The 26,499-nt window shown below is 39.5% G+C and overlaps 1 protein-coding gene across 1 annotated transcript in view; it reads right to left on the bottom strand.

Annotated features, from left to right (window-relative positions):
• Abi3bp (ABI family member 3 binding protein) overlaps positions 1-26,499 on the bottom strand; it is a 158,111-nt gene that overhangs the window by 10,987 nt on the left and 120,625 nt on the right. Inside the window, exons 45-53 of the mRNA XM_051191629.1 lie at positions 25,044-25,121; positions 20,546-20,611; positions 17,874-17,948; positions 10,835-10,909; positions 9,366-9,485; positions 6,267-6,395; positions 5,672-5,740; positions 2,647-2,856; positions 865-973 (exon numbers count right to left, since the gene is read on the bottom strand). Coding sequence (XP_051047586.1) covers positions 865-973; positions 2,647-2,856; positions 5,672-5,740; positions 6,267-6,395; positions 9,366-9,485; positions 10,835-10,909; positions 17,874-17,948; positions 20,546-20,611; positions 25,044-25,121 — 931 coding nt within the window. The remainder of the gene's footprint in view (positions 1-864; positions 974-2,646; positions 2,857-5,671; positions 5,741-6,266; positions 6,396-9,365; positions 9,486-10,834; positions 10,910-17,873; positions 17,949-20,545; positions 20,612-25,043; positions 25,122-26,499) is intronic.

Genomic DNA, 26,499 nt, shown 5'->3' with positions numbered 1-26,499 from the left:
GGGTGGGCTTTGAGGTTTCAAAAGCTTATGTGAGAAGTCAGACAGTCTTTTGCTCTTTCTACATCCATCTTAAGATGTAAGTCAGCTCTCAGCTACTGCTCCAGTCCTATGCCTGCCTGTTTCCATGCATCCCACCATGATGATCATGGACTTAGCCTTTGAAACTGTAAGCAAGCCCTCAATTAAATGCCTTCCTTTAGAAGTTGCCTTGGTCATGGTATCTCATCACTGAAATAGAACAGTAACTAATACAACGTGGGGCCCATAGTAGTATTTTAAATATAATCTTTGTCTGTATTTTATCAAATAGTTTGTATTCCTTCTTTCCCCATCAGAGTTGAGGCTCAAGTCTAGTTTATGCCATGGACACTCCATTTATCTCTAGTTCACAGCCTTTTCTATATTTTGTTATTTAAAAGTCAATATTTGCATAGCCAGGCAGTGGTGACACACGCCTTTAATCCCAGCACTTGGGAGAAAGAGGCAGAAGGAGCTCAGTGAGTTCAAGGCCAGCCTGGACTACAAATTGAGTCCCAAGACAGCCAGGACTGTTGCACAGAGAAAGTCTATCTCAAAAAACAAAAAAAAAAAAAAAAAAAAAAAAAAAAGCAATATTTGTTATTAATGGACTATATTTTTATGTTACCATTTATATTGTTAACTTATAAGGCCATCCTATTAGCTCTTTTATCCTAATAACAAGAATATTTTGGAAATGTGATGCAAGGTATTCAGAACCGCATTAAAGGAATCCAGAATTAAAACAAGATCCTCCTTTAAGGCAGAGAAGGTATTGTTCTGTCCTTTTTGTGGCTATAGTTTCTGCAACTCTCAGAATTGACCTGGAAGAGCACTGGGCCTTACCTTGTATCTGGTTTCAGATTTTCTACTGTAGAAAAGGTTTGATTTGTAATTTGAATGGACTTGTTCTTCCCACTGAATGACCCATTTTCTCTGGATATGACTTCGTATTCTGAAAATGGAAAAAAAAACAGTAGACACTTGTGTTATGTTTCAGTTAATTTGGGAATTAGAAGAATTACTGTCTGTGTTATCTGAGCTGCTAGCTGGAAGTTCTATCTGAAATCAAGTGGTATTTCATGTAACACTAAAATTAAAAAATAGACTCTATGGAGATCATTAGGAGAGATGGTCTGATATTTAAAGATAGACTAAGAGAATAATGGCTAAATGTGGAATTGTAGGTAAGAGCTAAATGTGACCCTTGGCCATGAGAACTTTAATTGTGAAGGACTCTGAGCAGCTCATTAGCATTATGAAAATATTTATTTATTAATTATTAATTAGGTATGTAAAGTCTACTCTACTTGTGACTTGTTACAATTGAAATTTATATAACTTAGCTGGGTTATATTACTTAGCACATGCCTTTAATCCATGCACTTGGAAGGCAGGTGGATCTCTGACTTCAAGATCTATAGAGTGAGTTTCAGGACAGCCAGGGCTACACAGAGAAACCCTGTCTTGAAAAACCATATCATCCAAATGGAGATGTAGCAGAAATTAGGTAGATCAGACTTAAATAATTCCAACTTGATAGCCCAGCATCTTTAGGCAAACAAAATTTGGTTTCAGGAAAATAGAACTCTTATTAGCACAGTGGGTAATCAAGAGTTTTGGATGTTTGAATACATACATGATGTGGATAATCAATACTGAAAGTTGATTGACTTTTAGGAATTAAGATAGAAGCGTCTACTGGCTCAACCTATATGAATAAACAGGACATGGCAGATTCCTAAGAACATTGGTGGTGACAGGAGACTGTTTCTCAGGACAAAGGCTGCCTTTCCATGGGAAAGGAAATGCAAGAAATATGACAGTTCAGCAAATGTAATGTTTATATGGGAAGTTGCTCCAATCACATGGTTTTGAAGGAGAGACAATTGCTTTGTTCTCCTTTACCACAGCAGAAAATATTTTCAAGAAGATTCTGAGTCTCCTCACCCACAGCCTTACCTTCCATTGTCTATTTCAGACAGCTGCTTAGTCTATGCTTCTGTCCCCTGTTCCCAAAACAGGGAGTCCCATGGACTCCCACTTACTAGCAATTCCGGATGTCAGTCTGTTTCTCATTTCTTGTTTGGCCCTCCTTTTCTATATGTAGAATCAAAGTGTGCCAAACAAATTGCAACAAATTAAAAAAAAAATGACTCTAGGTTCTTATTTTGCATGACCATTTATAGAGGAATTAGGTCAGTGTAGCACAATCAGAATTTTCTCAGTGAAGTAGCAAATTGCCTGGGAGTGAGGGAGTTTTTGTTTATTCTTCAAAGTTAGTTGAAATAATTTTTAGCCTGTTTGGAAGTTTTCAGCCAGTTTAGAAACTAGGTTGGTGAAAAGAAAGCTATTTTAGATATTATCAGAGGTGTCAAGTCTTCACATACTTTGTGATTTTCTTGGTAAAATCATAAGACTATTTCCAAGCTGTGGAAAGAAGAGGGATGGAAGGAACACAGCTCTGAAGGTCTCAGTTAACTAGGAGGCTATAACAAAAACCAACACCTTTTTCCCAGCTATGACACATTGGAGAACAGAACTTTGTTCTCCTTAGATGTGATTTGTGTGTTACAGTTTGACCAAGGCTGCCCACCACAGCATCAAATCCTAGTGCCACAATCTTACCAGTGACAGTATCATTTGGTGGCTTTTCCCAGTTCAAGATGACAAATGAGGGGCAGCCTTCCACGGTGACCACAGTGAGGTTGGTGGGTGGGTTCTGTGGTGGGCTGGTGGCATTCCCCTCTGCAGCTTCCTCTGTCGGGAACCGTCTGACTGAGTCAGTGATGGAACAGGGCCTGTTATCAGGCTTCGGGATATATCGCACATGAGGGCCTAAGAGTGGGAAGGAGAGATGACTCTGACAGTTAGCACACTTGTGAAGAAGATGAGGAGGCGAACTAGTCAATTTGATAGTCTACTTGAGGACTTTAGTGTCACATTCTAAGCGGACATTTGAAAATAGTGCTGATGGCGGCTTAGCCTTAAAACTCTACACTCCTACCTCTGGGTATATGATGGAGATCCTGCATTTGTAGATACACCTAGTCTTAATCTCTTTGGATACTGCTTGATCTCTGTAGTTAGTTCCTACCTCATAATGTGTAGGTAGTGAGTCTCGCGCAGTAGGCACGATTGTCATACCAAACAACATTCTGAAGAAAGCCAGACTCACAAGGACCAAGCAGCTCTGAATCATCGATTCAGAACAAAACTCAAGAATGTCTTAGGAAAGAAGAGTGCAGTACCCATCAAGGTCAAATTCATAAGTATTGTTCATAGTGAGGAAACTCAGTCCTTTGAAACCAGCTTAGAATTGGCACAGAGGCTAGGATTATTATACAAGGAAGAGGTAGGTGTAAAATTGACCCATGAAATAAGATAAAACTGACTCTAATCAAATTTCTAGAGATGAAACCATATGTAAGATATAACAACATGAGGCAGAACTAATACATGAGATACTCACAAACAGGAAGACTTACGGACAGACAGCACATGACTAAAGGTGTGGGAGGGAATAATGGACATTGTGAGCTTTGGGAAACTGAAGAGTTCTCATATGGACATAATTCAAATGTCCAAGGTAGAGGAGGGGTAGAATGAGCACAGAAATATTTTCAGAAATGTCCTCAAATGTCCCAAACGTCTAAATCACAAGTTAAAAAGCTAAATATCAAAAGCCTTTAATAACAAGAAATATTAAGAGAACTATATCAATCATAATTAAGTTCCCAAAAACCAGTGAAAAACAGACAATATTTAAAGGAGAGAGAGAGAGAACATGTATAGAAAGCAACATGTAAAAGTGAGGGCTTTAGTAGATCTCTCATCAAGAAGAATGCAAATCAAAGACAATGGGTGACATCTTCAGTGAAGAATCAATAACAGTGAAAAATACTTTTAAAAGAAACAACAAAATACTTCAGCAAATCCACAGTGTAAGGCAATAACTGAAGCAAAAGTTTCACTGGCTGAAAGTGTGTGCCCCACCCCCACCCCTGGCCCCACCACAAAACGATGAAAGATGGTAGCAACAGTGCGTGCCTATACACAATATTTTAGTTCCAGTCTAAAAGTTGGTTGACTTTTAAGAAATGAAAACAAATTCGTGTAATAGATATTGACAAAAATAGCTCAAAAGTCAGGAGGAAAAGAAGAAGCTACAGAACGTTGTGGGGCTCTTCACTACTGCTAGATGGTAGACGGTGGTAAGTTAAGGATTCACATTGTCACTCCCCACTGAACAACTGAAACAAGAAACAAGACACACAAAGTGGGATTATAAAACTAAGGGAAGGAAGGCCAAAAAGGAGAACAAAAGACAAACAAACAAAAACAAGCAAATAGAAAACAAATAAGATAAACATTTACTCCAATGGTATCACCAATAATTTGAGAGGTCCTATAGACTGCAAAAAAATTGTTGGGAGTGTCTAAGAAAAGAAAGACCTGATGCTGCGATGTCTTAAAAAAAAAAAAAAAACACACACACAGTGTAAATATAAAGAGATTAAATTATGGTTACAAATAAAAGGTGGGGAAATGATGCAGTTCAGAGAGAGCATGGCCAGATATATAAATATCAGCAAATTAGATATCAGAACACAGATGTCCATCAGAAGTAGAAAACACCCTGCATAATGAATGCAAGGCTCAGTCAATCAGTAATTTTTTTTATAGTCATAAATAACTTAAGCCTGTACCCTCAACAGATATAAAAATAAGGCTGTGAATAAGAATGTGGAGATAAATGAGGTTGAAAGCTGTGAAGCCTTATCCCAGTCAGCCCAGGGTTCTTAGGAGGCAGAGGGACTTGGAGGAGATCAGAGGGCGAAGCTAGCCACTAGTTAACTGGGGCGGGGGGCTCACACCGCTAATCCCAGCACTTGGTAGGTTCATGCCTGTAATTCCAGCACTAGGGATATGGAGGAGCAGAGGCAGGTCCCCTGCCCTTTTCGACTGAGGACTGAGAAACCAGAGGGGAAGGAAGAAACTGGTGTCTGCTCCCAGTTATCTGATCTTCCAGGCCTTCCCCTAATAGCTGACTTCTGGTTTTCATTGATTTAGATTATTTAGAATAATGCTCAGCCCATGGAAATTTCTGTGGAATTTTGTTAGGGTAGACCAGAAGAGTCAATTAAAACCATAGTTATATACGACTTTGCACCTGTTAAGATGGCAAAAGCATTTTAAACTGACTGCACCCAGCTCTGGTGAGGAGGTAAAGAATCCCAAGCACTCATAGATACTGTCAGAAATGTCAGACAATACATCTGGCTTTAGAAAACAGTTTTAAGGTATCTTAAAACAATCTCTGCATCCATGGAAAGAGTTGTGCTCTCTCGTTTTCTGTTCTGGGCTTATGCAGCTATAACATAAAAAGTACCTCAAAATATGGCTATTTGGATCACCTCTCCTTTGTATTATGGTGAGAATGGCTTCTCCTGGGTCACTGCTACTCTTTGTCCTGGGCAGCAAAATGCGCACACGCAGGGTGGACCTGAGGCTAGCCTATCCTAGCCTGTTGTACCTGCTGCCCAGGTGACTTGCATGAATATGAAAAATTCAGATTGTAGTAAGCTCCTACAATATTTACACAGTAACTACCCGACTGATCTACCTAAAGTTGAAGTGCCAAGCCACATACCTACAAATCTGGGCTTCCCGAGATGATCAGTCTCTCTTGTTGGGCTTGAACTAAAATCAGTCATAGTACCTGAGAATGAAAAAAATCATGAAAAATTCAGTGAAAGGTAAATTAATAGATTGATAAAAGCAGTACAGATGAAAGATAATCATTATTCCTCCTAGATAAATTGCTAGTAGTTTGATTTCCTTTACTATTCTTATACAATTTCATCCAAAATAAAAACATCTTTAATTGTGTCCTGCAGCAAGGTATTCTAGAGTGTAACAATAGTAGATTAAAAATTATAACCAATAATGTTAGAATATCTGTAGTTCATAGTAGTGGGTAATTTAGTAGTCGAATTTTTTTTAATCGGTAATTGGATATTCTACATTTTATATATTAAGAAAACACACACACACATAGAAACTTGGCATTCCCATGTCTGCCAAGGAAATTCTATAACTCAATGTTATTAATATTACTCTGAAATCGAGAAGATAAATATTCCTAAAGTTGATGAAAATAGAAGGCCCCAAGCTTTTTGTCTGCCTTAACTTGAAATCTTTGAGCATCTTGCAGCACAGAGTCTAGTGAGAACCAACACACTAACCAATTTCTTCTTCAGAAGAAGGAGTGGTTGGATACTTTTTTTCTGCCTCTGGTCTCTCTGCAGCTGTTCCAGTAGGCTTGAGTGTTGCCTTTAGGGGTGGGGAAGTTGCTCTGCTCGAGGAAATGATTCCTGTAATGCAAAAACCACAGAAGTAGGAGCAGGGCCAAGTTTCCCATTTATCTCTTCAGTAAACGTCTATTGAGCACTCACCACATGGCTTGGCACTATCAGCAAGGCTTGGAGAAAGCAAGACCTGATTCCTGATACAGATTGCTGCCTGAGCCAAGGGTACTGAAACATCACAGATATTGGGAAAGAACTACCAAAGGTCACAGAGGGGACAAAGGGAGGGAGTGGCTGTCTATGGGGAAAGTGGGTATCAGTAGGGAAGTGTGTCTTCACGAAATGCAAGAGCTTCAGTCTGTGAATCATATCAGGAAAACATGACAGCTGAGGAAAGAGAAGACCCTGTCCCAGCTAAGTGTGGAGGGCCAAGGAACGACAGACCATAGAAGAACTTGAGCATCGTTGCTGTGGATGCTATTTTAAGGTTAAAAAGACCATGAGAAGATTTCCCACAGGGAAGTGATACAAACGATGTTGAGACTTTCACCCTAGCCATTTGGTCAGCCGTGAAAGAAAGAGATGCAATGGCCTTGCTTAGAAATGAACAGGCAGACATGGAAAATGACCAGACCAGGAGGACAACGACCCCAGGAGAAATTTATGATTCTGACCCAGGGGCCAGAACAGTGCTCCTCTGAGTTTCTGTGTTCAACTCCATTATGATAAACTTACGGATCCAGTCTCTAAAACTAGATTCATCCCAAGGTCCAAGCAAGACCAAGTGTTTTTAGTACAGTAAGTGGAGCATAGGGTGGGTTTATATTCCTCCTAGGAAAAGTGTTTAGGCTACTAGTCAAGGGATACTAGCTGGTTCAGTATTCAGTCATAGCTGAGTCAGGAAACAGAGCTCTGCTTTTCTTCACAGACTCAGGCTCTTGGTCCTAGAGGGAATGCACCACAATAAAACAGCAAGCAAAACCAAGAAGAGTTGTGCTTTCCAGAACTGGCAGGGTCAGCAGGAAATGGTGGCCACATTCTCACCTTGGTAAGAAAAGTGAGACTCGGAGGCCTCTGTAGATGTAGAAATAGGCAAAAATTTGGTAGCTATCAAGTGGAAGCCAAGATTTTTTCACAAGTACTCGTGAGAGACCCTCAGATTGGGCCCAGACCTCCAGTGGATTGCTGAATTACCAGAACTGGACCACTGTAAGTGCTAGTTGCTAGGCTTTGAAGTGGGAACCATTTTCTCTCAGCTAGAGGTGGGGCATGGCCAGCAGTGACCTGAGCTAATCCAAGGCACGGGATGTGCCTTTGGCTCCTTTAGGGCTCAGGGGTAGAGAGGCTGTACCAACACTACAGTTTCTGACAGAGAACAGGATCACAAGCCAAAACCCAAGACCAGTGAACTGTAGCTGATGACATCCGGGGAACACTTGCAGGGGTGGTCGGTCCCCTGGGTTCTCATGGCACGCTCTGGCACCACAGTGACTCATCAGTGAGTCCTGAAGGCAAGTGGCACTCATGCCACAGCTGCTTCATATTAGAGTTAATGAAAACAACCTGGTCTCCTCACGAGGCCTTCAATGGGCCTTGACCCAGAAAGGCACAAAGCACAAGCTAGAGGCTGAATCCTCCCCTAGACACTGGGGAAAAACAAACCAGAGCAGTGGTTCTCAACCTTCCCAATGCTGTGACCCTTTAATATAGTCCCTCATGTCATAGTGACCCCCAAACATAACGTAATTTTCATTGCTACTTCATAACTGTAATTTTGCTACTGTTTTGAACTATAATGTAAATGTCTAATATACAGGATATCTGCTATGTGATCTCTGTGAAGGTTCATTTGACACCTCCCCCCCCAAAGGGACCCAGAATCAAGAAACATAAAAGCCATTATCATGTCTGTCTTTTGTCTTGCAAAAAGGAATGACACCAGCTCCCTTCACATGAACTTTCTACACCTTCATTATTTTTTTTTTAGATGTGTTTATTTATTATGTACACAGTGTTCTGTCTGCATGTAAGAAGAGGGCATCAGATTTCCTTACAGATGGCTGTGAGCCACCATGTGGTTGCTGGGAATTGAACTCTGATCCTTTGGAAGGACAGTCAATGCCCTTAACCTCTGAGCCATCTCTCCAGCCCTACACCTTCATCTTTTACAGCTGTCTTTAATACTTTTATCCAGTTTCCACCTACCAAATATTTGGGATGTTAAGAGGTAGAAAGGGAGGAATGATAAGGAATTCACAGTTTGCTAGCAGAGTCCCTAAAGGGAAGTGAGGTCAATCTTTGTTTTGGAAGCTGGATCAATTTTCACTGGTTCATTTCATTTATGTATTCATTTGGTTATTACTATCAAATTTCCTCCATATTCTAATAACTCAATGAGGCTTTGGAGTTTCAGAGAGAATACACTAAGGACAGTTATTGCAGCTATGAGAGGAAGATAAGGATACAAACAAATAGTACAAAGCCCTGTGTTGTTTGTTGTACCAGAGATGTAACTGAGGACCACACAATGGCAATGCTAGGACTTCCTTTTGAAGCTGAAGAGGGGTGGAGTGTGTGTATATCCTGCTCTGGTGGGACCATTCTATGAAAGCATGACCCTAGACATGGAGGTAAAAAACAGCTTGACTGCTCAGATTCCTACCCCAAGCATTCGAACTCTCGAAATGACAAGAAGGGAAAGTCAGTGACAGGACATTATTTCCACTCTCTCTGAGGGGTTGGCAGGGTACAGCATCTCCCGCTTCTACTCTGAAGTCATCTGCTGTTGAAAGCCAAGTTGGCTCCTCTGTAGGCTTCAAGCATGCAGGTATCTCAGAAAGAAACTGGCCTAGGCAGGGAGGGATGGTTTCTTTCACTCTATCTACTCAGAGTCAGTATTTCAATCCTCCAAGTTGAAGTTAACAGCATGTGTCTGTCACATGCCAGTGGCTTGCCTAAACCAGCATACGGAGAAGGGTTGGAATTGCCAGTAGAATGGAGTCATGGAGAGAGAGGAGAGGTGAGTGATGGACCTACCTGCACTTCCTGGCTTCCCGGTGACGTTATTTGGTGGTAAAGGTTTTCTCTGTGGAGGCATAGGTCTAGGGGGCATAGGTCGAGGTGGAATGGATATGCGACGAGTCCCTGGGATTGTGGCTAAAAGATATTATAAAATCAGTATTTACTACAAAAAAACAATCAGTTTGAAATAAGTAAACTTTATAAACAGTAGAGTAGCAGTAGGATGGCAAGAGATTTTTTTATAATTTATAGAAAAGTGCCTATGAGTAATACATAGTGGGAATCCTCTAAACTTACATATGTAAATCATCTGTAATTTTATAAAATATGTAGGCACAGATGTTTTAGAAGGTCACACATAGATAATTGATCACATATATTCTCATATATAGAGAATCTTTCCCCTAGAGACATGCCAGAAGTACTGATTTCCAATCACCTTTGGCCGTGAGCCTACAATTCTGTCTACCATTTTCACTTTGCATTGTTGAGCATTTATATAATTTCCCCTTTTCTGGATGGTTCCTGCTATCCTCTAACTCTAATATATAATTATAAGAGAACAACATTGGAACTTTTCAAATAATTATATCAAAGTAGCACTTGTGGCAGGCAGGAACAGGCATCTGGCGACTAGAGTGTGACATACTGCACAAGGGTTCCGAGCTAGGAGCCAATTTTCCCACTCTTTGCTCTCCCAGCCCAAGAAACTACACTTTCAAGCCATATCTGCCTAATGAGCAAAGGAAAGTAGCACACTTTTATACTTTGTGTAATAAAGTCTACCTTTGCCGGATGGCTGGAAAAGCTAAACGTGTCTAGAGCAACTCACTTTAGCTCAAACTTTAACCTTTACAGTTGAAAAATGTTATTTCTTTCTTTGTGTTGTTTACATTGATTTGAAAATGACCAAGACATCACCCAGAAAAATACCTTACCACTTCAAGGCTACTAGGGGGAGAGGCAGGGAAAGAAAGGCGATGGGGAGGAGAGCCTGCCCATGTGCTTGCTTGGGTGAGGATGACAACAGAAACACTAATGCATGAGAAATGCTCTCATGGCACCCTTTCAAAAAACAAAGACTGGATTATGAGCTTCATATGTCTAATACATATAACAGACTCTTAAAGCAGACTCTTAAATCATTTCAAGCCAAATTATAATAAATCACATAAGAGCAAAATGGGAAAAAAAGGAAAAAATCTAAACCCCAGTGTGGCTTTGTACTACTTGTCGATGGTGACTCCTCAGGATATTTAGTAAGCAACCATTAGATTATTATCCCCCAATGGTGTTAAAAGAACTTAATTTGCACTTTCCTTCCTCAAAGGTGGTCTTTTGGACTATTTCTCTGGCAGCTTGCATCTACTGCTAATTGGGTTCCCATACACAGGGGCCATGCAGGTGTTAGTTGTCATCTACCATTGCTGTTACTGTTCAAATTTCAGTGTTAAGGTGCCAGAGGGGCACATCTTACTCCTTACCCGGGTTTTTTGTGGCACGTGAGTCCACTGACATATTTCTCCCAGTACTTGATGGCTTAGGTGCTTGCTTGGTTCCTAGAAGCAGAGACAATCAACAGGAATAACTGTATAGCAAAATCTGCTAAGCATTCTTAGTCATGGTTAATTAGCTGGAGTTGCCAGGGAAATGTGCACCTCTTACTTAAACGCCAGTGCTCTTATGCCCATTTGAATTGTCTTCCACCATCCAGACATGAAATACTAAAAATCCTACATTTGTTGGTTTTATTTTTCTCTCTAAAGCTGGCGCTGGGCTGTGGCTTTGGATTTTGTCATAATTTTCCATGGCATTCATCCTGCACTGGCTGCCTGGGAGGTATTGCTTCACCAGACAGATTTTACCAAGAGTGAATTATCACCTTCTGCCAGTCTTCATGGGTACATTCCATAGTTAAAAGGATAATTTTCCTCCAACTCACCAATGCTCATAAAGAAACCTCAGAACCCAATGTGGTTGAGTTTATGCTTATTGAACTGACTTAAAAAATACTCCTGTGCCAGCCTAGCTTATTAGAATGTTGAAGCTACAAACTGGATTTTTACCTCTGGGGTTTAAAAGATAGTCCTGGATTGGCCTAGAACCCAAAGTTGTTTGGAAGGAACCAATTCAACATTGCTTTGTCTCATGTTTTTCTCTTCTGTCTCCCTCATACATGGTGGTTGCCTGGCCATTCGCCCAAGTCACTGGAGTAAGTTTTGGAAAACTTCATTATGATGCAGATAATCAGTATCTCAGTTTTGTGATACTAGTCTTGTTTTTTTTTTTTTTTTTTTTTTTTTAATCATGTTTGCACTCTTTACACAATTTTCTTTGCTTGGAAATAAAATATATCACTTTCTATTTTCTTCCTCCAACTCCCCCCCATGTATTCTACCCCTATCCTTGATCTCTCTCAAATTCATGGTTTCTATATATATATATCCCTATATATATGTGTATGTGTATATATGCAGGGATATATAGATACATTCCTAAATATATAGATACAACCTGCCCAGTCTTACATTACTTGTATGTATGTGATTTCAGACAGGGCTGACTATTTGGTATTAGATAACCAATTATGGGGCAGTTCTTCCCCCAGGAAGACTATGTCTCTCATTTTCAATATTTCTCAATTGCTTGTAGTTCTTTGTTTAGGGTTGGGGTCCTGTGAGATTCCCCCTTCCAGGTTGACATGTCTGCTGGTGTTGTGCTTGTTTAGGACTTGTTTAGGCAGCCATGTTGGTGAGACTTCATGGGTATAGCTTCCCTGCTATTTCTAGGAGATGCAAAGATGCAACATCACAGCAGACATCCTTCAAAGAGGAAAAAGAGGCAGAGAAAGATAGGCGATGGGGAGGAGAGTCTGCCCATGTGCTTGCTTGGGTGAGGATGAGAATAGAAACACTAATGCATGAGAAATGCTCTCATGGCACCCTGTAAAAAAACCCCAGAGCAGAGGGGAAGTGGGGGGGGCAGTGAATGGAGAGAGAAGTAGGAGAAAACGAGGGGGAGGAAAGGAAAACACATGCGACCAGGAAGATTGAGCCCGGTTAGAATAGAAGACAGGAGAGAGAGAGAGAGAGAGAGAGAGAGAGAGAGAGAGCCAATACTGGTTTGAAGATAAAATTGAACACAAAGAAAGGTCTAGAGAACTACAAGACTGCTGCCAACTAACAATTTGAGCTTCCGTGGAAAGGCTACCATAAATGCCCTTCCCGGATAGTGAGATCAACAACTAACTTATCCATGGAGCCCTCATCTAATACTGCTGGAAACAGGAGCAAACACCCATACATAAACACTGAGTCGAACTAGAACCCAGATGCAGATGGAGAGGACAAGACCATGCGGCAGAAACACATAGAGACAGCTTACCTGAACAAGGAGGAGCTAACGGGCCCCCAGACTGATAGCTGGGAAGCCAGCATGGGACTGACTCAGGCCCCCCTGAATATGGGTCTCAGCCAGAAGGACTGAGCAGTCTAAGAGACCTCAGACAATGGAGCCAGGATGTATTCCTGGTGCACAAAAGGACCTTGCTAACACATCCCCCGTGGAGAGATAACTGCCTTAACCTAGAGACAGGAGAGAAGCCCTAGTCCCTACTTCACATGACTTGTCAGATCTACATGACCCCAACTGGATGGCATTCCCCTACATATGGAATTGGGGTGGTGGGGGATGGGAGGGGAGGGTGGTTAGAGTGCATGTGAGAGGGCAGAGAGGGTAAAAGGGAGGGAGGGAGGGAGAGGAAACTGGGATAGACATGTAAAATAATAAATTAAATAAAAAAACGCTTTGACTCCAAAATTTAAGTTCAAGGACAAGTTACTGGGGAAAAGGATTTCTATTTTTGTTTCCACAGAAAATGAAAAGCTGTGGATTCCATCCAAACTAATGTGGTTTGATCACGCCAGTCCGCCTGAAACAGAGTACCAGGTGATCCTACATTCAAAACAGCTGGAAAAAAGCAAACTTACAGACTACAGCCAGGATTTCTGCATCTTCTTAGAATCCCCCATGACAGCGCCCCTTACCAGCAGGAAGTAGTTTGGAAAGAACAATGCCCAAATTCCCAAATATTGTCTATAAATGTTTGTTTTCATTTAAATGGACTTGGTTATATAAAATAAATAAAAAGAAAAAAAGCAAAGAGACTGGTTTATGAGCTTCATATGTCTAATACATATAACACACTCTTAAAGCAGGAACAGAAATCAAGCAGATATCTTCTTAGTTTGCTTTTGGTCATGGTGTTTTAGCACAGGAAACAAAATAAATACAGAAGTTAGTACCATGGAGTAGAGTTGTTGCTGTAAAGAACCTGTTTATTTTTGGAGGATTGTGGAAGACTGAAAATTTCATCTAAAACAAGCTGGTCCTGTGCTCTGGTATTCTTGATACCCTGGGTTGAGGGAAACAGATCATGTGACTGATCATTCTATAAATGACAGTCAGGCATGGGAAAATACTTCCACTGTGTCACTGAGATGACTTGGTTTGGTGACAGACTTTGATTTACTATAATTTTTCAAAGGTAACAGACACACATGAGAGAGAGAGAGAGAGAGAGAGAGAGAGAGAGAGAGAGAGAGAGAGAGAGAGAGAGAGAGAGAGAGAGCACATTCCATAGAATGCCAATAGGCTGGGTGTTCTCTGAGTAGATCTTATTAGCCCTTATTAGTCCTTCAAATACAAAGGATTATTTCTCATATAGTCTAAGCACTCTGCATATTTATTACTTGACTTGAGCTTTTTGAAGTTTTGAAGTTTCTGTGTGGGATATCACATCTAGGACCCACAAATGAGGAGATCCAAGGCCAGATTATACAAACTGCTCAAGGTCTCACAGTAGGAAACTGGTACTACATGCTCTCAACACCCAAGTGTCTTCTCAAGCACTAAGTCTTCCCGCTGGCTCCTTCTTTCTCACAATGGCACTCAATGACTAAAGTGACTATATCCCTATATGCTTCATCTCCCGAGAGGGCTCAAATGTCTCCCTATACGAGAGTTATTGATGTTGGCTGGCAACCATCTGTCCTGTAACTGTGCCACCATCATGTGGCACTCATAAAAAATTGTTGCAGGATTTCAGTGGTTTCTATAGGCAAATGCAGACCCACTAACCCCAGGATGGGTACAAAGAAGTGCCTGAAGGCAGAAATGAGGTGGAGATTAAGGACAAAGGGGAGGGAGGGACAGGGGTCAGCAAGGAGAAGGTGAGAAGAGGGGAGGGAAAGGGGACAAAGAATAAATTAGACGAAATCAGAAATTTCCCCATTGCTTTCTATGCAGATGGAGATAGGCACCACAGCATTTGGATTTCTAGATATAAATCATCAAATCAATAGCACATCAGCCCTTGAAAAAAAGAGACTAGAGTTCTATCTGGAAGCCCTGCAAACAGTAACTTTGGGGCTCACTGGAGAGAGTTGGAGACAAGCAGTGCTGCCCCAGGCTCTGGTAAACCAGTGAATGGGAGCAATTAAAGGCTAAAGGCAGCACAGAATCAGGATGAGGAGAAAAGTTAAAAATGAAACCAATTACGAGAGACACTGTAGAGAATGGATTGCATGGAACTGGCATCCAACCAGGGAGTCTAGCCCAGGCTATGAGCTGAATTCTTTTCTCTCAAATAGGATTAATTGACACATATGCTTAAAGGGCAGTTGGCTCTGAAGGCACCAAGACTGGAACCTCAGTATGATCCACCACTGCCGTATGGGAGTTTTCCAGAAGTCTACAGCTTGACGTAATTCATCACTTAGTGATTTCTTGTCCAAGATGAAATAATGATTCAGGATATTTCTAACCATAGTAACAAAAACTTTGCAAACAAACATGTTGATTTCCAATTGTATCAGAGGAAATCAATTCGCAATGAATCAGTGGCTCTATCTCCAATGATTACAAAGGGTGATATTTATGTATGATTTTTTTTTCCTCTGTGCTTTGAACTCCAAATTGTAGCACCTAGCTAACATTTCATGAGCAATGAGCCAGTTGCCTGCAAGATTTAGCCACAGCCTAGAAAACCCACATACTTCACCCTGAGGAGCCTGGGTTTTCCTTGTGAGGCAGTCTCCATGTGGGGACAGAGAGAGAAGAGTCTGGGACTCAACTGCGTGACAAAGTCTGACAGATCACACACTCTAAGAGAGCTTCAAAATTCTATTTTGCCTGGCATGTAAAGAACCCCAAAAAGTGATGCTTCAATGTCTAGCCAGCCCAGTATTTGTCAGACTCCCTGGACTAAGGTTGACAAGTCTCTAAAGAGACAGTCAATAAACAGCCCCCCCTTTTTTTTTTACACTTCTCAACTTAGAAATTTCTAATGTGTGGAACACCTTACCTAAACTGTAGCATCTATATGCGAAAACCACAAAAAAGCACAATAGTGAAAAAAAATGACCCATGCAAATTATGAGCCTTAGGCTAGCAACATGGCTCAATGGATAAAGGCACACAATGTCAAAGTTCTGTATCTAGGAACCACACTGTAGGAAGAGAGGACTGATTTTTGCAGGTTATCCTCTGATTCTCTGATCTCTATATATGTACAAGGGCATGCACTTGTGCATGCTCCCCTACCTACCCCACATAAATGTAATAAAATGAAATCTCAGCTATGTTCTAACCTTAAATTAAAGAAAAACCAACCCATACAATGCAAAGCAAGTATCTACAGTGGTGTTGAGAAATAAATATTCAAGGCGGCCTCCAGCTAAGACTGACCCTGAAGGTGAGGATGGTTGGATGCTGTCTGCTGGCCTCACCACCTGAGAGATAAACCAATGATGATCTTTGACAGAAAGCCTCAATAGATTGGCAACATTGAGCAAGCACATACATTTTGGTTAGAATGGGGGAGAGGCAATTCATTTGTTATGCAGGTATTCAGCAGCCATTTCCTCCCAGTAGTTACATTACAGAAACACTACTCAGCCCCAAATTATTTTGAACAAGATATTACAAATATGACTAATGAATGTATGGCAGGTAATAATGACAGAAATTGGTTCAAAAGTGGGTCTTGAAAAAATTCATAGTGTTGCTAAGTTAAAGTATAATAATGTTATTTGCCCTCTCTCGATGATTCTCCTTGCTCTAGAAAAAAAAAAAATCATGTTTTTTTTATACTAGAGGCCAATAGCTCTCCAACAGGGCCAATCAATTTTTTGTCATTGCTTATTTTCCCTGTTTATACCAAATTTCTATTTTTACTTGTGCAACCTCCAAGGAATCATTTGAACATTAAACATGTGGACTTAAATTCCTCCAAAGAGGATCTAAGAAAAGATAGGTCTTGAAAGCCAGTCTATGCCAATCTGAGAAATTTAGCACTGCTAAAACTCCAGGTAAGGAGAATGAATGACTAGCTCAGCACAAATAGCTACTGCAATGTCTCAGCAATCCATAGACTGACCTCTTTCATTTGATCTGAAAATAATGAAATTTCCAGAATTTTAGATACCACAATACTCAAGTACAATAAGTACATTCTAAATGAATCTAAATGAGCTTTAGGCTAACCTCGAGTATTATATCTCTTTCTCACCAGGAACTGATTAAATACAACACATATGCATTAAATACATTATAATTTGTATGCATTTTGCATATGTAAATACATAATTTATATTATAAAAATATCTCAAATGAATAATGCAGTCCCATTTGCCCATGGAATAAATAAATTGGGTTTCTTGATTTTTATTAGACACATTCCCATAGCTCTAAGGAAGTTAGGGCTGTGTCCTTTGATCAGAATGGTTTATAAGCTTTAGTAAGACTATAGCCACAGCTACCAGTTGCTAATTATTTTGAATTAAGTCTCTTTCTTCTTATTTAAATTCCATATTGCAGACTGCTAGCAGTTAAAGGCCTTTCAGAAAACCGTGATGGCCCCTATGGGAGAGTATAAAAGGGAAAACCAAGTCATTACACAGACTGACCTGTACATAGGAAGTTGTTTGAAATAAGGGAAAGCAACTATTTCTTTTTCTATTTTCATCCTGTAGCTAACATTTAATTGAAATTATTTTTGCAAAACAAAACTATATATAGGAGCTAATTTAGTAGACCATGTTTAGAAAAGTTGGAAAATTCTTTTCCAACATCTTTAGGGATATTTGACATTGACTTAAAAAGAGTTGAAACTTTAAAATTTTAATTTTACAAACATTTTCCAAAAGTTATGCAAAAGAAGTTGATGTGTGAATCCAACAAGATTATATGAGATGTACAATGTCTTAGTTAGGGTTTCTATTGCTGCAAAGAGACACCATGACCATGGCAAAGTACTCTGTCTTACTGGGCGTGGCTTGAGCATATATGAGACTTCAAAACCTGCTTCCACAGTGAAACACCTCCTCCAATAAGACCACACCTACTCCAAAAGGCCACACCTCCTAATAGTGCCACTCCCTTTGGGGGCCATTTCCTTTCAAACCACCACAGACAGCATTTAATTTTGGTGCAACCAAACAGAGATACAATAGTGATTATTACCTGTTCCCACTCCGTTTCCATGGGGTATCACTTTGGGTTTGGTTTTACTAGGTCTTGTGGTTGTTTTGTTCAGAACTACAACAAAGTGGGGATTAAACAGTTTAGACATATCCTTATTAAAAGTCTTCAGCCAAGTCAAACAAAACTTCTCAGAGAACTGAAAAAAATTTAACTAGGCAATAAAGTAAGGACAACTCTTACACATGGAAATATGGTCCAGAGAGTGAAGCCACATTTTCTTATGAAAGTCACAAGCTTTCATAGGTGAGGACGAAAATCTGAACCCGTACTGAGGTGGTTACTAAGCTCCAATATTTGTTCTCGAAAACTAGCAAGGGAATTTCTAATTTTGCGTGGGAGAGATTTTACCTTACTTTCTGGGTGTGCCATTAGACACATTCCAAAATAGAACTGAAGGAATTTCAGGATTGCATTACACCTAGTGAAGAATTGAGAGCTGAAATGTATTTAATGTCAAGACCACCATTCATAACTCATAAATCGGTGGTCCCTTTGCCGAGGTCTCTAGATACTGTTTAATTACAACAGTCCTTGTACATATCCACTGTTGAGCACAGAGCCATGGTACAACCATGTACAGCTCTTTCCTGTTCTCTAGAAAACCAAACACTGAGTGTGCTTACATTCATAAGCTCCAGAGCCAGACTGCCTGCCTTTTCATTCCCTTTCTGGCTCCCCTCAGCACTTCAGTGTTCTCAAATATACCTCACAGGACACATGGTAAGTACACAGTCATTGTCAACCATTACTATTTATTTTACAGAAATGTTTAATCAGTCACATATTAAGTACTCATTGATGCTTGTAACACAAAGACACATGAAAATATTTTCTCTTGTATAGCTTTTTCTACCCAATTACCTTTAGGAGTTAGAGATTATAGCCAAAATGTTGGCTGTCTAGATGAAGGACTAGGAGCCAAACAGATCCTCAGCAGGCATACAAAGAACAAAAGCTCTGGGTAGATTAATCTCTTTTTCTCATGGATATTTAAGATAGCTAGCTTCCTGTTCATTCTCTCTCCCCAAGAAAAACACTTGGTGAGAGTTTAAAGCCCCCACCAAGGGACTATTGGGGAGCAATAATGTGGAGAGAAAATATGTACTTTTCTTTCTTTGTCCAGATTATCCAACACCCTGGAATAGCACAAACCAGCCAGTTCCCAGGAAGAAAGGGAACTCATTCCATTCCCACACAACATGCCCCTCAGATTCCAGCTCTGGGTTCCTTTCCCACATGCAGACTCTGCCTCTGTGTACTTGCTTGTCTTTGTGTTTCTGGTTGAGTGATGAGATCTTTTCCTGCCTTTTTATTCTTTAAATTAGTGTCAAAAAAGAAACTGTTCCTGAATCCTTAGATGACTTCACTCAACACTGTGTGTGTGGGTATATACACATATACACATATATGTGTGTGTATATTTATATGTTATATACACACATATTTATATAGTATATATGCACATATATATTTTATATATTATAATTGTATATTACATATATACTAGTCAAAGAATATAAAAATGTCATCTCCTTTCTCTCACCTACCTGGAGATACATTCACATTGACCTTTGTAAGTAACATTCCTCATTTAGTGCCTTCAAAATACTTAGAATCACAATGGAAAAGGACAGGAAAACAATAGAAAGACTTCAGCTGGTGCTAAGATTCTAAGATGCTTAGCAGGAGAATAACTTACATCGAACAATTAGTCATTCCTTAAATACCAAAGTATGAGGTATCTCTCAATACTCTATTGTTTATAAATAGCTTTATCCTTTGAAGTGTAAATAAGAATTCCTTGAAGGAACCTGTGTCAGCAACCACTGACTGATTAGAACTGCATTGATGTAGAGAGGTTGGAATATTGCAGGTTTAGAGCTTAATTATAATTAATTTGGGGCTACCATATCTCCTGCCAAATAGTCATTCCTTGTCCACCTCATGGGTATCCTGTAACTAACAGGTAAACCCTTAGGGGTGTATTAGCTAAGACAGATAACTTCCACCAAATAAAAAGCTAAGAATGTTGCTATCAGATAGCATCTGAGGCTTCTCCATCTTCCTGTACTCTGCCTCTCAGAGTCTTGATTTATAGCTTTCTTTGTTCTGTTACTATAAAAAGTTCATGAAATAATTTCTTCATTGGAGCATTGTTTGAGAAGACCAGAATGTGTATTCCCAGGTCATGGTCACTCATAATTTTCGCTCCAGAATAAACCATGTTCTTTTTGAGATGAGAAATGTTTCTTTTGATGACAGAAGGTATTGAGTAAAACCATTCTCTTTGAATCTAAAAGCCATTTATTTCTTGAGGCAAGAAAAAAAAGGCATAAAACATTTAAAGTTTGTGAGATCTGTGAATGAAATGCATTATTTTTTTTTATATTTGTTAAGTTCCACAGAGGTCTCTGAATCTAAACATCCATAAAAACCTTTAAGTCTTGTCACTCCAATGAATTAACCCCTTCAATTATCCACAAGGATCAGAATTTCTGTGCTCCCTTGATTTCAACTTAAGGGGACATTGTCCTGGATCTCTCCTCTCCAAACCCTTCCATCTTTGGGAAATTTGGCTATTTTTGCTCTTTTCTGTAGTTTCCCCAGTTAGCTAACTATGTAGGTCATCAGAGAAAGCAAAGCTCTCTTACCAGGCCTGGCATGTGCTCTGTCAGGTATTCTGGGCCTCACAGGAGTCGTGTGCAATCTGTGTGGGGCTAAAATAGAAGACACACTTTATACTCAATAATTAGTCTCCAAAGACTAGCCAATTGACCTTTGTTACCCTAGAGACCAATAACCAGTATGCTTCATAGCGCGGTGGAAAGAACATTCTGAAATTACCAAGTTATTCATTACCTTCTTCATGCAAAAGGGACATAAAACAAGTGAAAACAGTCATGGCTGAAAAGCAAAGTATACCCAGAATGAGGTAGGTCATTTGTAATATTAAGAATCAATCATTTTATCCATAGTTGCCAAAAGTATTAATTTTATCAGATGGTTGCTTAACATGATAAATATATAACCTAGCCATTCATCTATCCAGTTATCTATCTAACCAGCCAGCAACCTATCTACCCTTCCAACTATCCAGCCAATCATATATTCAAGCCAACCATATACCCAGCCACCCATCTATCCAGGCAGCCATCTATCCTCCCTTCCATCTATTCACTCCTTCATCTGTCTAGCCATCCACCTATCCATCCATCCATCTACTCATTCAGCCATCCATCTACTCACCCAACTATTCATCAACTCACCCAGCCAGCCATCTACCCAGCCAGCCATCCTTCTCAACAAGAAACTACTGTACTGTAGTACAATACTTTTCCAAAGAAAGCAATCTTAAGGGCTAAAAAAGGAAAAAAATAGATTGCTAAGAGAAATAATAGTAACATGTGCTGTCTAACAAGATTTCTTTCCTTATGTACTCTGAAATTAACAAATCTTCAGTGTCTGTCATTGCTATACAGGAGTGAAAGAAACTGACACCTGATGTCCAACCTGTCAAGGAAAAGTGAGCAAGGAATGCCTGTTGTTATACAGGGCTTGCCCTGCCCAGGAAGGAGTAGTAATGAAAACTTTCTGAGTTAGTTGATAGGTGAGTGACCATTGCAGGCAAATTTAGGAAATGATATACCACTATTTTGCTTTCTGAGGCATTGACGTGCTGATGTGCTTCTCCTGGAGTCTTCCAACTGCTGTTCTTTGCACACTGCATACTGCATGAGCATTCTTGCCACCAAGTCTGTTGGTGTTACTTTACTTACAGCCAGAATTATTTTTTGCCTGGTAAACTATACAAATGTTACATCATTTAATAGTTTTGCTTACATCTTGAGTGAATACTTATTAACCATAAATTAGTAATGTCTTGCCTGGCAGGCTTAAAAAAAATAACACCTGTGAAATAGCTTATGATGTAGCTCTCATTTAGAGCTTCCAATGTCAAGGCTTTGATGACTGGGATTTTGCCATACAGTAGGCCAAGAAGAGAGACAGACTGAAACCCTCCAGAGGCCTGACTGGGGCCATCCTATGGGATGAATAGAACAGAAAAGCTGCTCTTATAAAGCATTAATGTCCACAGAGCCAAAAATGTCTTGTGATGATGTGCAGATGGTACTTTTTGATTTTTCTTTGAGAATGGTATAAGTGCCAGTCATTTTAGCCCATTTCTGCTTTTTGTCTGGATGCCCCTGAACATTTGATTGCTTTTGCTGAAGAGAACCAACAGGATCATGGTTCTTGTTTTTCTCATTGGAGAAAATACAGGGATTTCCCAACTTTGCACAGGAAGGAGAGCAGGACGCAGAAACACTCAGAAGCACAGCCATCCTTACTTCAACACTGGGGCTTTTGTTCTAGTTTTTCTAGGAAGAACTTAGAGAGCTGGAATACAATTTAACATCAGGCTGTGAAATGCTCAGGCGTCTCATCATCCAACAACATGTGGCCTTGAAAAACCTGCTCTAACTTTAAACCTAAAGAGAAAGACAAAGGAGCTTTGTGGCTGTGTAACCGTGCCAACATCACTGCCACATGCTTTGTTTTGTTTTTGGGGTGGCCAATAATACAAGACTGTAAAGATACTTCATATCGATTAAAAACACTTCTAAGACTATTACAAATAAAGTATATAAAAACGACATCTGAAATAAATATGCAGTTATAATAGAAGGACTGTTCTTTGCCCAGTTCCAAATGAAGAAGCAATCAAGAAGCAAATCAGATCAAGCAATCAGAACTCCCTAAACTGCCTTTGGGTAGGTACATTGCTACAGTGTACTGAAAATAAAGAACTGGGTACCTAGATGATTCAGTGGATAAACATTCTTGCTGCCAAGGCTGACAAGCTCCATTTGATCCCCAGAATCCATGTGGTAGAAGGAGACAACCTACTCCGTTAAGGTGTCCTCTGACCACCATACACATGCCATACCATGGCCCCAAATGCCCTCTCATCACGCCCAACACTTGCAGAAACGAAAGCAGACGGCAGAGAGAAATGAGTGTAAGTTACAGCACTTCCTGAGAGTCTTGTCTCAGTAAATGTTGGGAGAATCTAGTAGTGGGGTTCTTTTGTGGTCCTGATGGTACCACTGCTGAGAGGTTGAGATCCCATAGTCTCATGCATCAATGGTACACATACAGTTAGAGCACAACATCAAGAAGAATGACTTCATCTCTGCCTCTAGTCTCTCAGTTGTCATGTGCTATGTGAGGATTAGCATTAAACAAACCCAGTGTCCCAGGTGGACCTTAGGCACCTCAGAGCTCAGGACAGCTTATGAGGAGAGCCCTACAACTCACAGCTTGTCTTCAAGCTGCCTTCTCTGCTTCTAATCAGGTTAAATGAAAGGCACCAGTTTGTGGGTGCTCCTCTTCTCCTGAAGATGGGCTCCTTCCTAGCTATTATTTGATATCTCGTGCAACCACATCTCTGCTGAGCCTAACAAAAGATTTGGGACAAAACCAGGAAAACATAAATCCTAGGATAGCAGAGCAGAGTCTCAAACTAAGAATTCTCTGGACATGAGAAAAAAGAAGTTAGAGTACATTATACAATTGTACTGAATCAATTCCGATCATGATGTAAGATCCTTCATGAAACAGGATAACCATTAAATTCCTATCTAGGAAAATTGTTTTAGAAGAAATTTAAAAAAATATCTTTTTTGGCATTCCCATACAAAAGTAAAGTAAGGAACGCTCAAACCTATCAGATTTTTTTTCTTTTTTTTTAAATCCTTAACCTGGAATCCAGGAAGCCTCAGAAGTTGAATTTTTTTTCTCACTTGGAAATAACAAAAGTAGAGTTAAAAGAGCATCATTTTTATCTGTCTTCCTTATTATACATATTTATATATTTGTTGAAGAAGAGCTGTATTGCTTGAGCACGAGGATGATGCTGTCACTCAAGACAGGAAAGTGACTTTCAAAAAGATAAAAAATAAAATACAAAATCCAGGGAGGGTCATGGCTACACATAGTTGATGGAGTGTCATCGATGGATGAAGTTGGCAAAATGGGTATGAAAGGGCCATCCTGGCACTTATTTCTGTGCATATTTGTACACAGATTAAGAAGTTAATAAATATTTTATAAACTTTGAATTGTAAAACTTAAGATTAAAAAGTTCCAAATAAACAAGATTTAGAGTTAGAGACTAATTGCTATACCACACTCACCCTGCTCACATTTGCTCAGACTCTCTCTGATGACAAATGACCTGCCTTAATATACGTTTATTTTGTTGCCATCATTTTTCTTGCTGTTACTTATTACCCTTCTACTCTTCCTTCCTTTATATTTTGTCTTTTTTAATTTTTCCCAGGCTGGCTTTGAACTCACCACCCTCCTGCCCTGACTCCCAAAGTCTGGGATTATAAGCACATATCACCACACTAGGTCCTTGTTGGTGTCAGAGGTCATCCATCAGTTTTTTTCTCTCAAATGAGAATTGATAATGGACAGAACAAAGTTATCTGTCTTCCAATTCCTTTAAGTTTGGCTTTGTTTTATTTTCTTTGGCTTGCTACCATGTAATACCACTGAGTGAAAAGGATCATCCAAACAGCATCAGAAAACCAGCAAATGTTTATAACCCAATCAGGTGAGAAGCTGTGAGGGAAGAGATTTCTGAGAACATGAAGACTAAGTGTGCAGGCGAGTTCCTTTCTTCATATATGTTCCTAAATGCCTAACCACTTGTAATATGTTAAAAATAATTTTTCTCAGTAACAGTTTTTCTCAGCTCATGATACCAATGGATTTTATTCCAGTTTGGGAATTGAGAGAAGGCGAAAAAGAAAGGAGACAGGAGAGGAAAGGAAAGTAGGAAGATGAACATCTTCCTTACTTATCAGAGAAGAAAAGTCAGGCCTGTGAAGATTCAGCAAGGGGAAAATACCTAGGAGCTTTTAAGATTAGTCATCAGCGTCCTGCAGCCAATAAGACATCCAAAGCACTGACCAAAGAAGCTGTGTATACAAGTCGTATTCAGTTTGTCCTTCATCTTTAATGTGAAAACAGTGAAGTTGGTCACTGTGGAGAGGAAATACTATCTGAAAGCAAAATTTCTTTCTTGATTAAAGGAAAATAAGGAAAAATTTCTCTCCAAGGGTGGAGAAACAGTATTACCCTGAGTTGTCTTTGCCACTTCTGTCGTTCGTGGAATCTTAGTTGTGAACAGCTCTTGGGTAGACTGGTCTGTTTCTTCTAGGGAAAAACATAGTAAGATGCCTTGTTTTTAATAACCATCACTATGAACACAACAAAGAACAAAGCAAAAAAAAAAAAAACAAACAGAAAAACACAAAAAACAAATAATTCAAGCTATTCATTGCCTTTTCTGCAGTAACTTAAAGTGAGCACGTATGTTGATGACTTGATATCTTTGTTGTCCTATTATTTTAGTGATTATCATAGAACTGACAAGTCAGCTTTGGGGCAGGATCATTTTTCTGATTAGAACCTAGGGATTGAACCCAGGCTATCATGTACACTAACTAGGCAAGTACCCTACCACTGAACTAAAGGCCTGAGATAGCTAGTTGATGAAGTTGCTATCCTTGGATGTAGCCAAAGTTTGAAAATACCTTCAATGTCTGTGTATCTGCCTTATGTCTCTTTCCCACTCCATAAGTTCTATATGGAAAATATAGAGATCACATAAAAGATATTTATTTCAATCACAGAAGAAGACATATCTTTTATTTCCTATGTGTCAAAATGAAAATTATGTTTATTTGACATTCAGAAATATTTGTCTTGGCAAAATAAGTACTATCCTCATATTATCTTGAACTTATTATATCATAATGATAAAACATATTATATTGTTTATTCTGCCACCTTAAAGATCAAAGAAATAGCAGATGGCGGTAATATTACCCTCTGTTTTCCTGCCCTGCTTTATTCTCTTGATTCAATTTTTGGAAAAGAGATTAGTGATAGTTGGCAGGTGATGGTTCTTTATTCAATAAGCCAAGAAGCATTTCTTTTACAAGAAAGTAAGAATTAGATGATTAGTATATTCAGTAGTAAATTCTGTAAAGTACTTTTAACTTTATCATTTCATAACTGCACAGGCATAGGCTAGAATGATATATATTGGTAAGCATTGGGGTATATTTGTTCATTCCACTTAATTTTTTTTTCTTTCAGATGAACTTCATTTAAAAAATATAGTCAGGTACTTCAACACACACACACACACACACACACACACACACACACACATGATGATGACTTTACTTGAAAGGAGGTAAAGAGAGGAAAATAAGACTACTGAATGGAAGGACTCTGCAGAGGGCAGGAAGGAGATGACTGAGGAGCCAAAAAAAACATGAGCTGGGGAACTTTCCCATCATTTTCATCATGACTCAGCAAATTTGTTTCCACATCTGTGGATGTATTTATGCTGAAATCCTCAAAATCAGGTCCACACATCAACTGCTTTCTTGTCTGATGCCATCGTCTTCTGTAGCCAGGCTATAAGTTCTGTAGGTATCCTGTTGTAAAATCCTTTCTAGATCACTTGTACCATAAACAATAGTTCCTATGTTATACCATTTGAGGGATAATGACAAGAAAA

This window comes from Phodopus roborovskii, unplaced genomic scaffold (assembly GCF_943737965.1).
Source record: "Phodopus roborovskii unplaced genomic scaffold, PHOROB, whole genome shotgun sequence".
Classification (NCBI taxonomy): Eukaryota; Metazoa; Chordata; class Mammalia; order Rodentia; family Cricetidae; genus Phodopus; species Phodopus roborovskii.
This window is presented reverse-complemented; position numbering and strand designations above follow the sequence as displayed.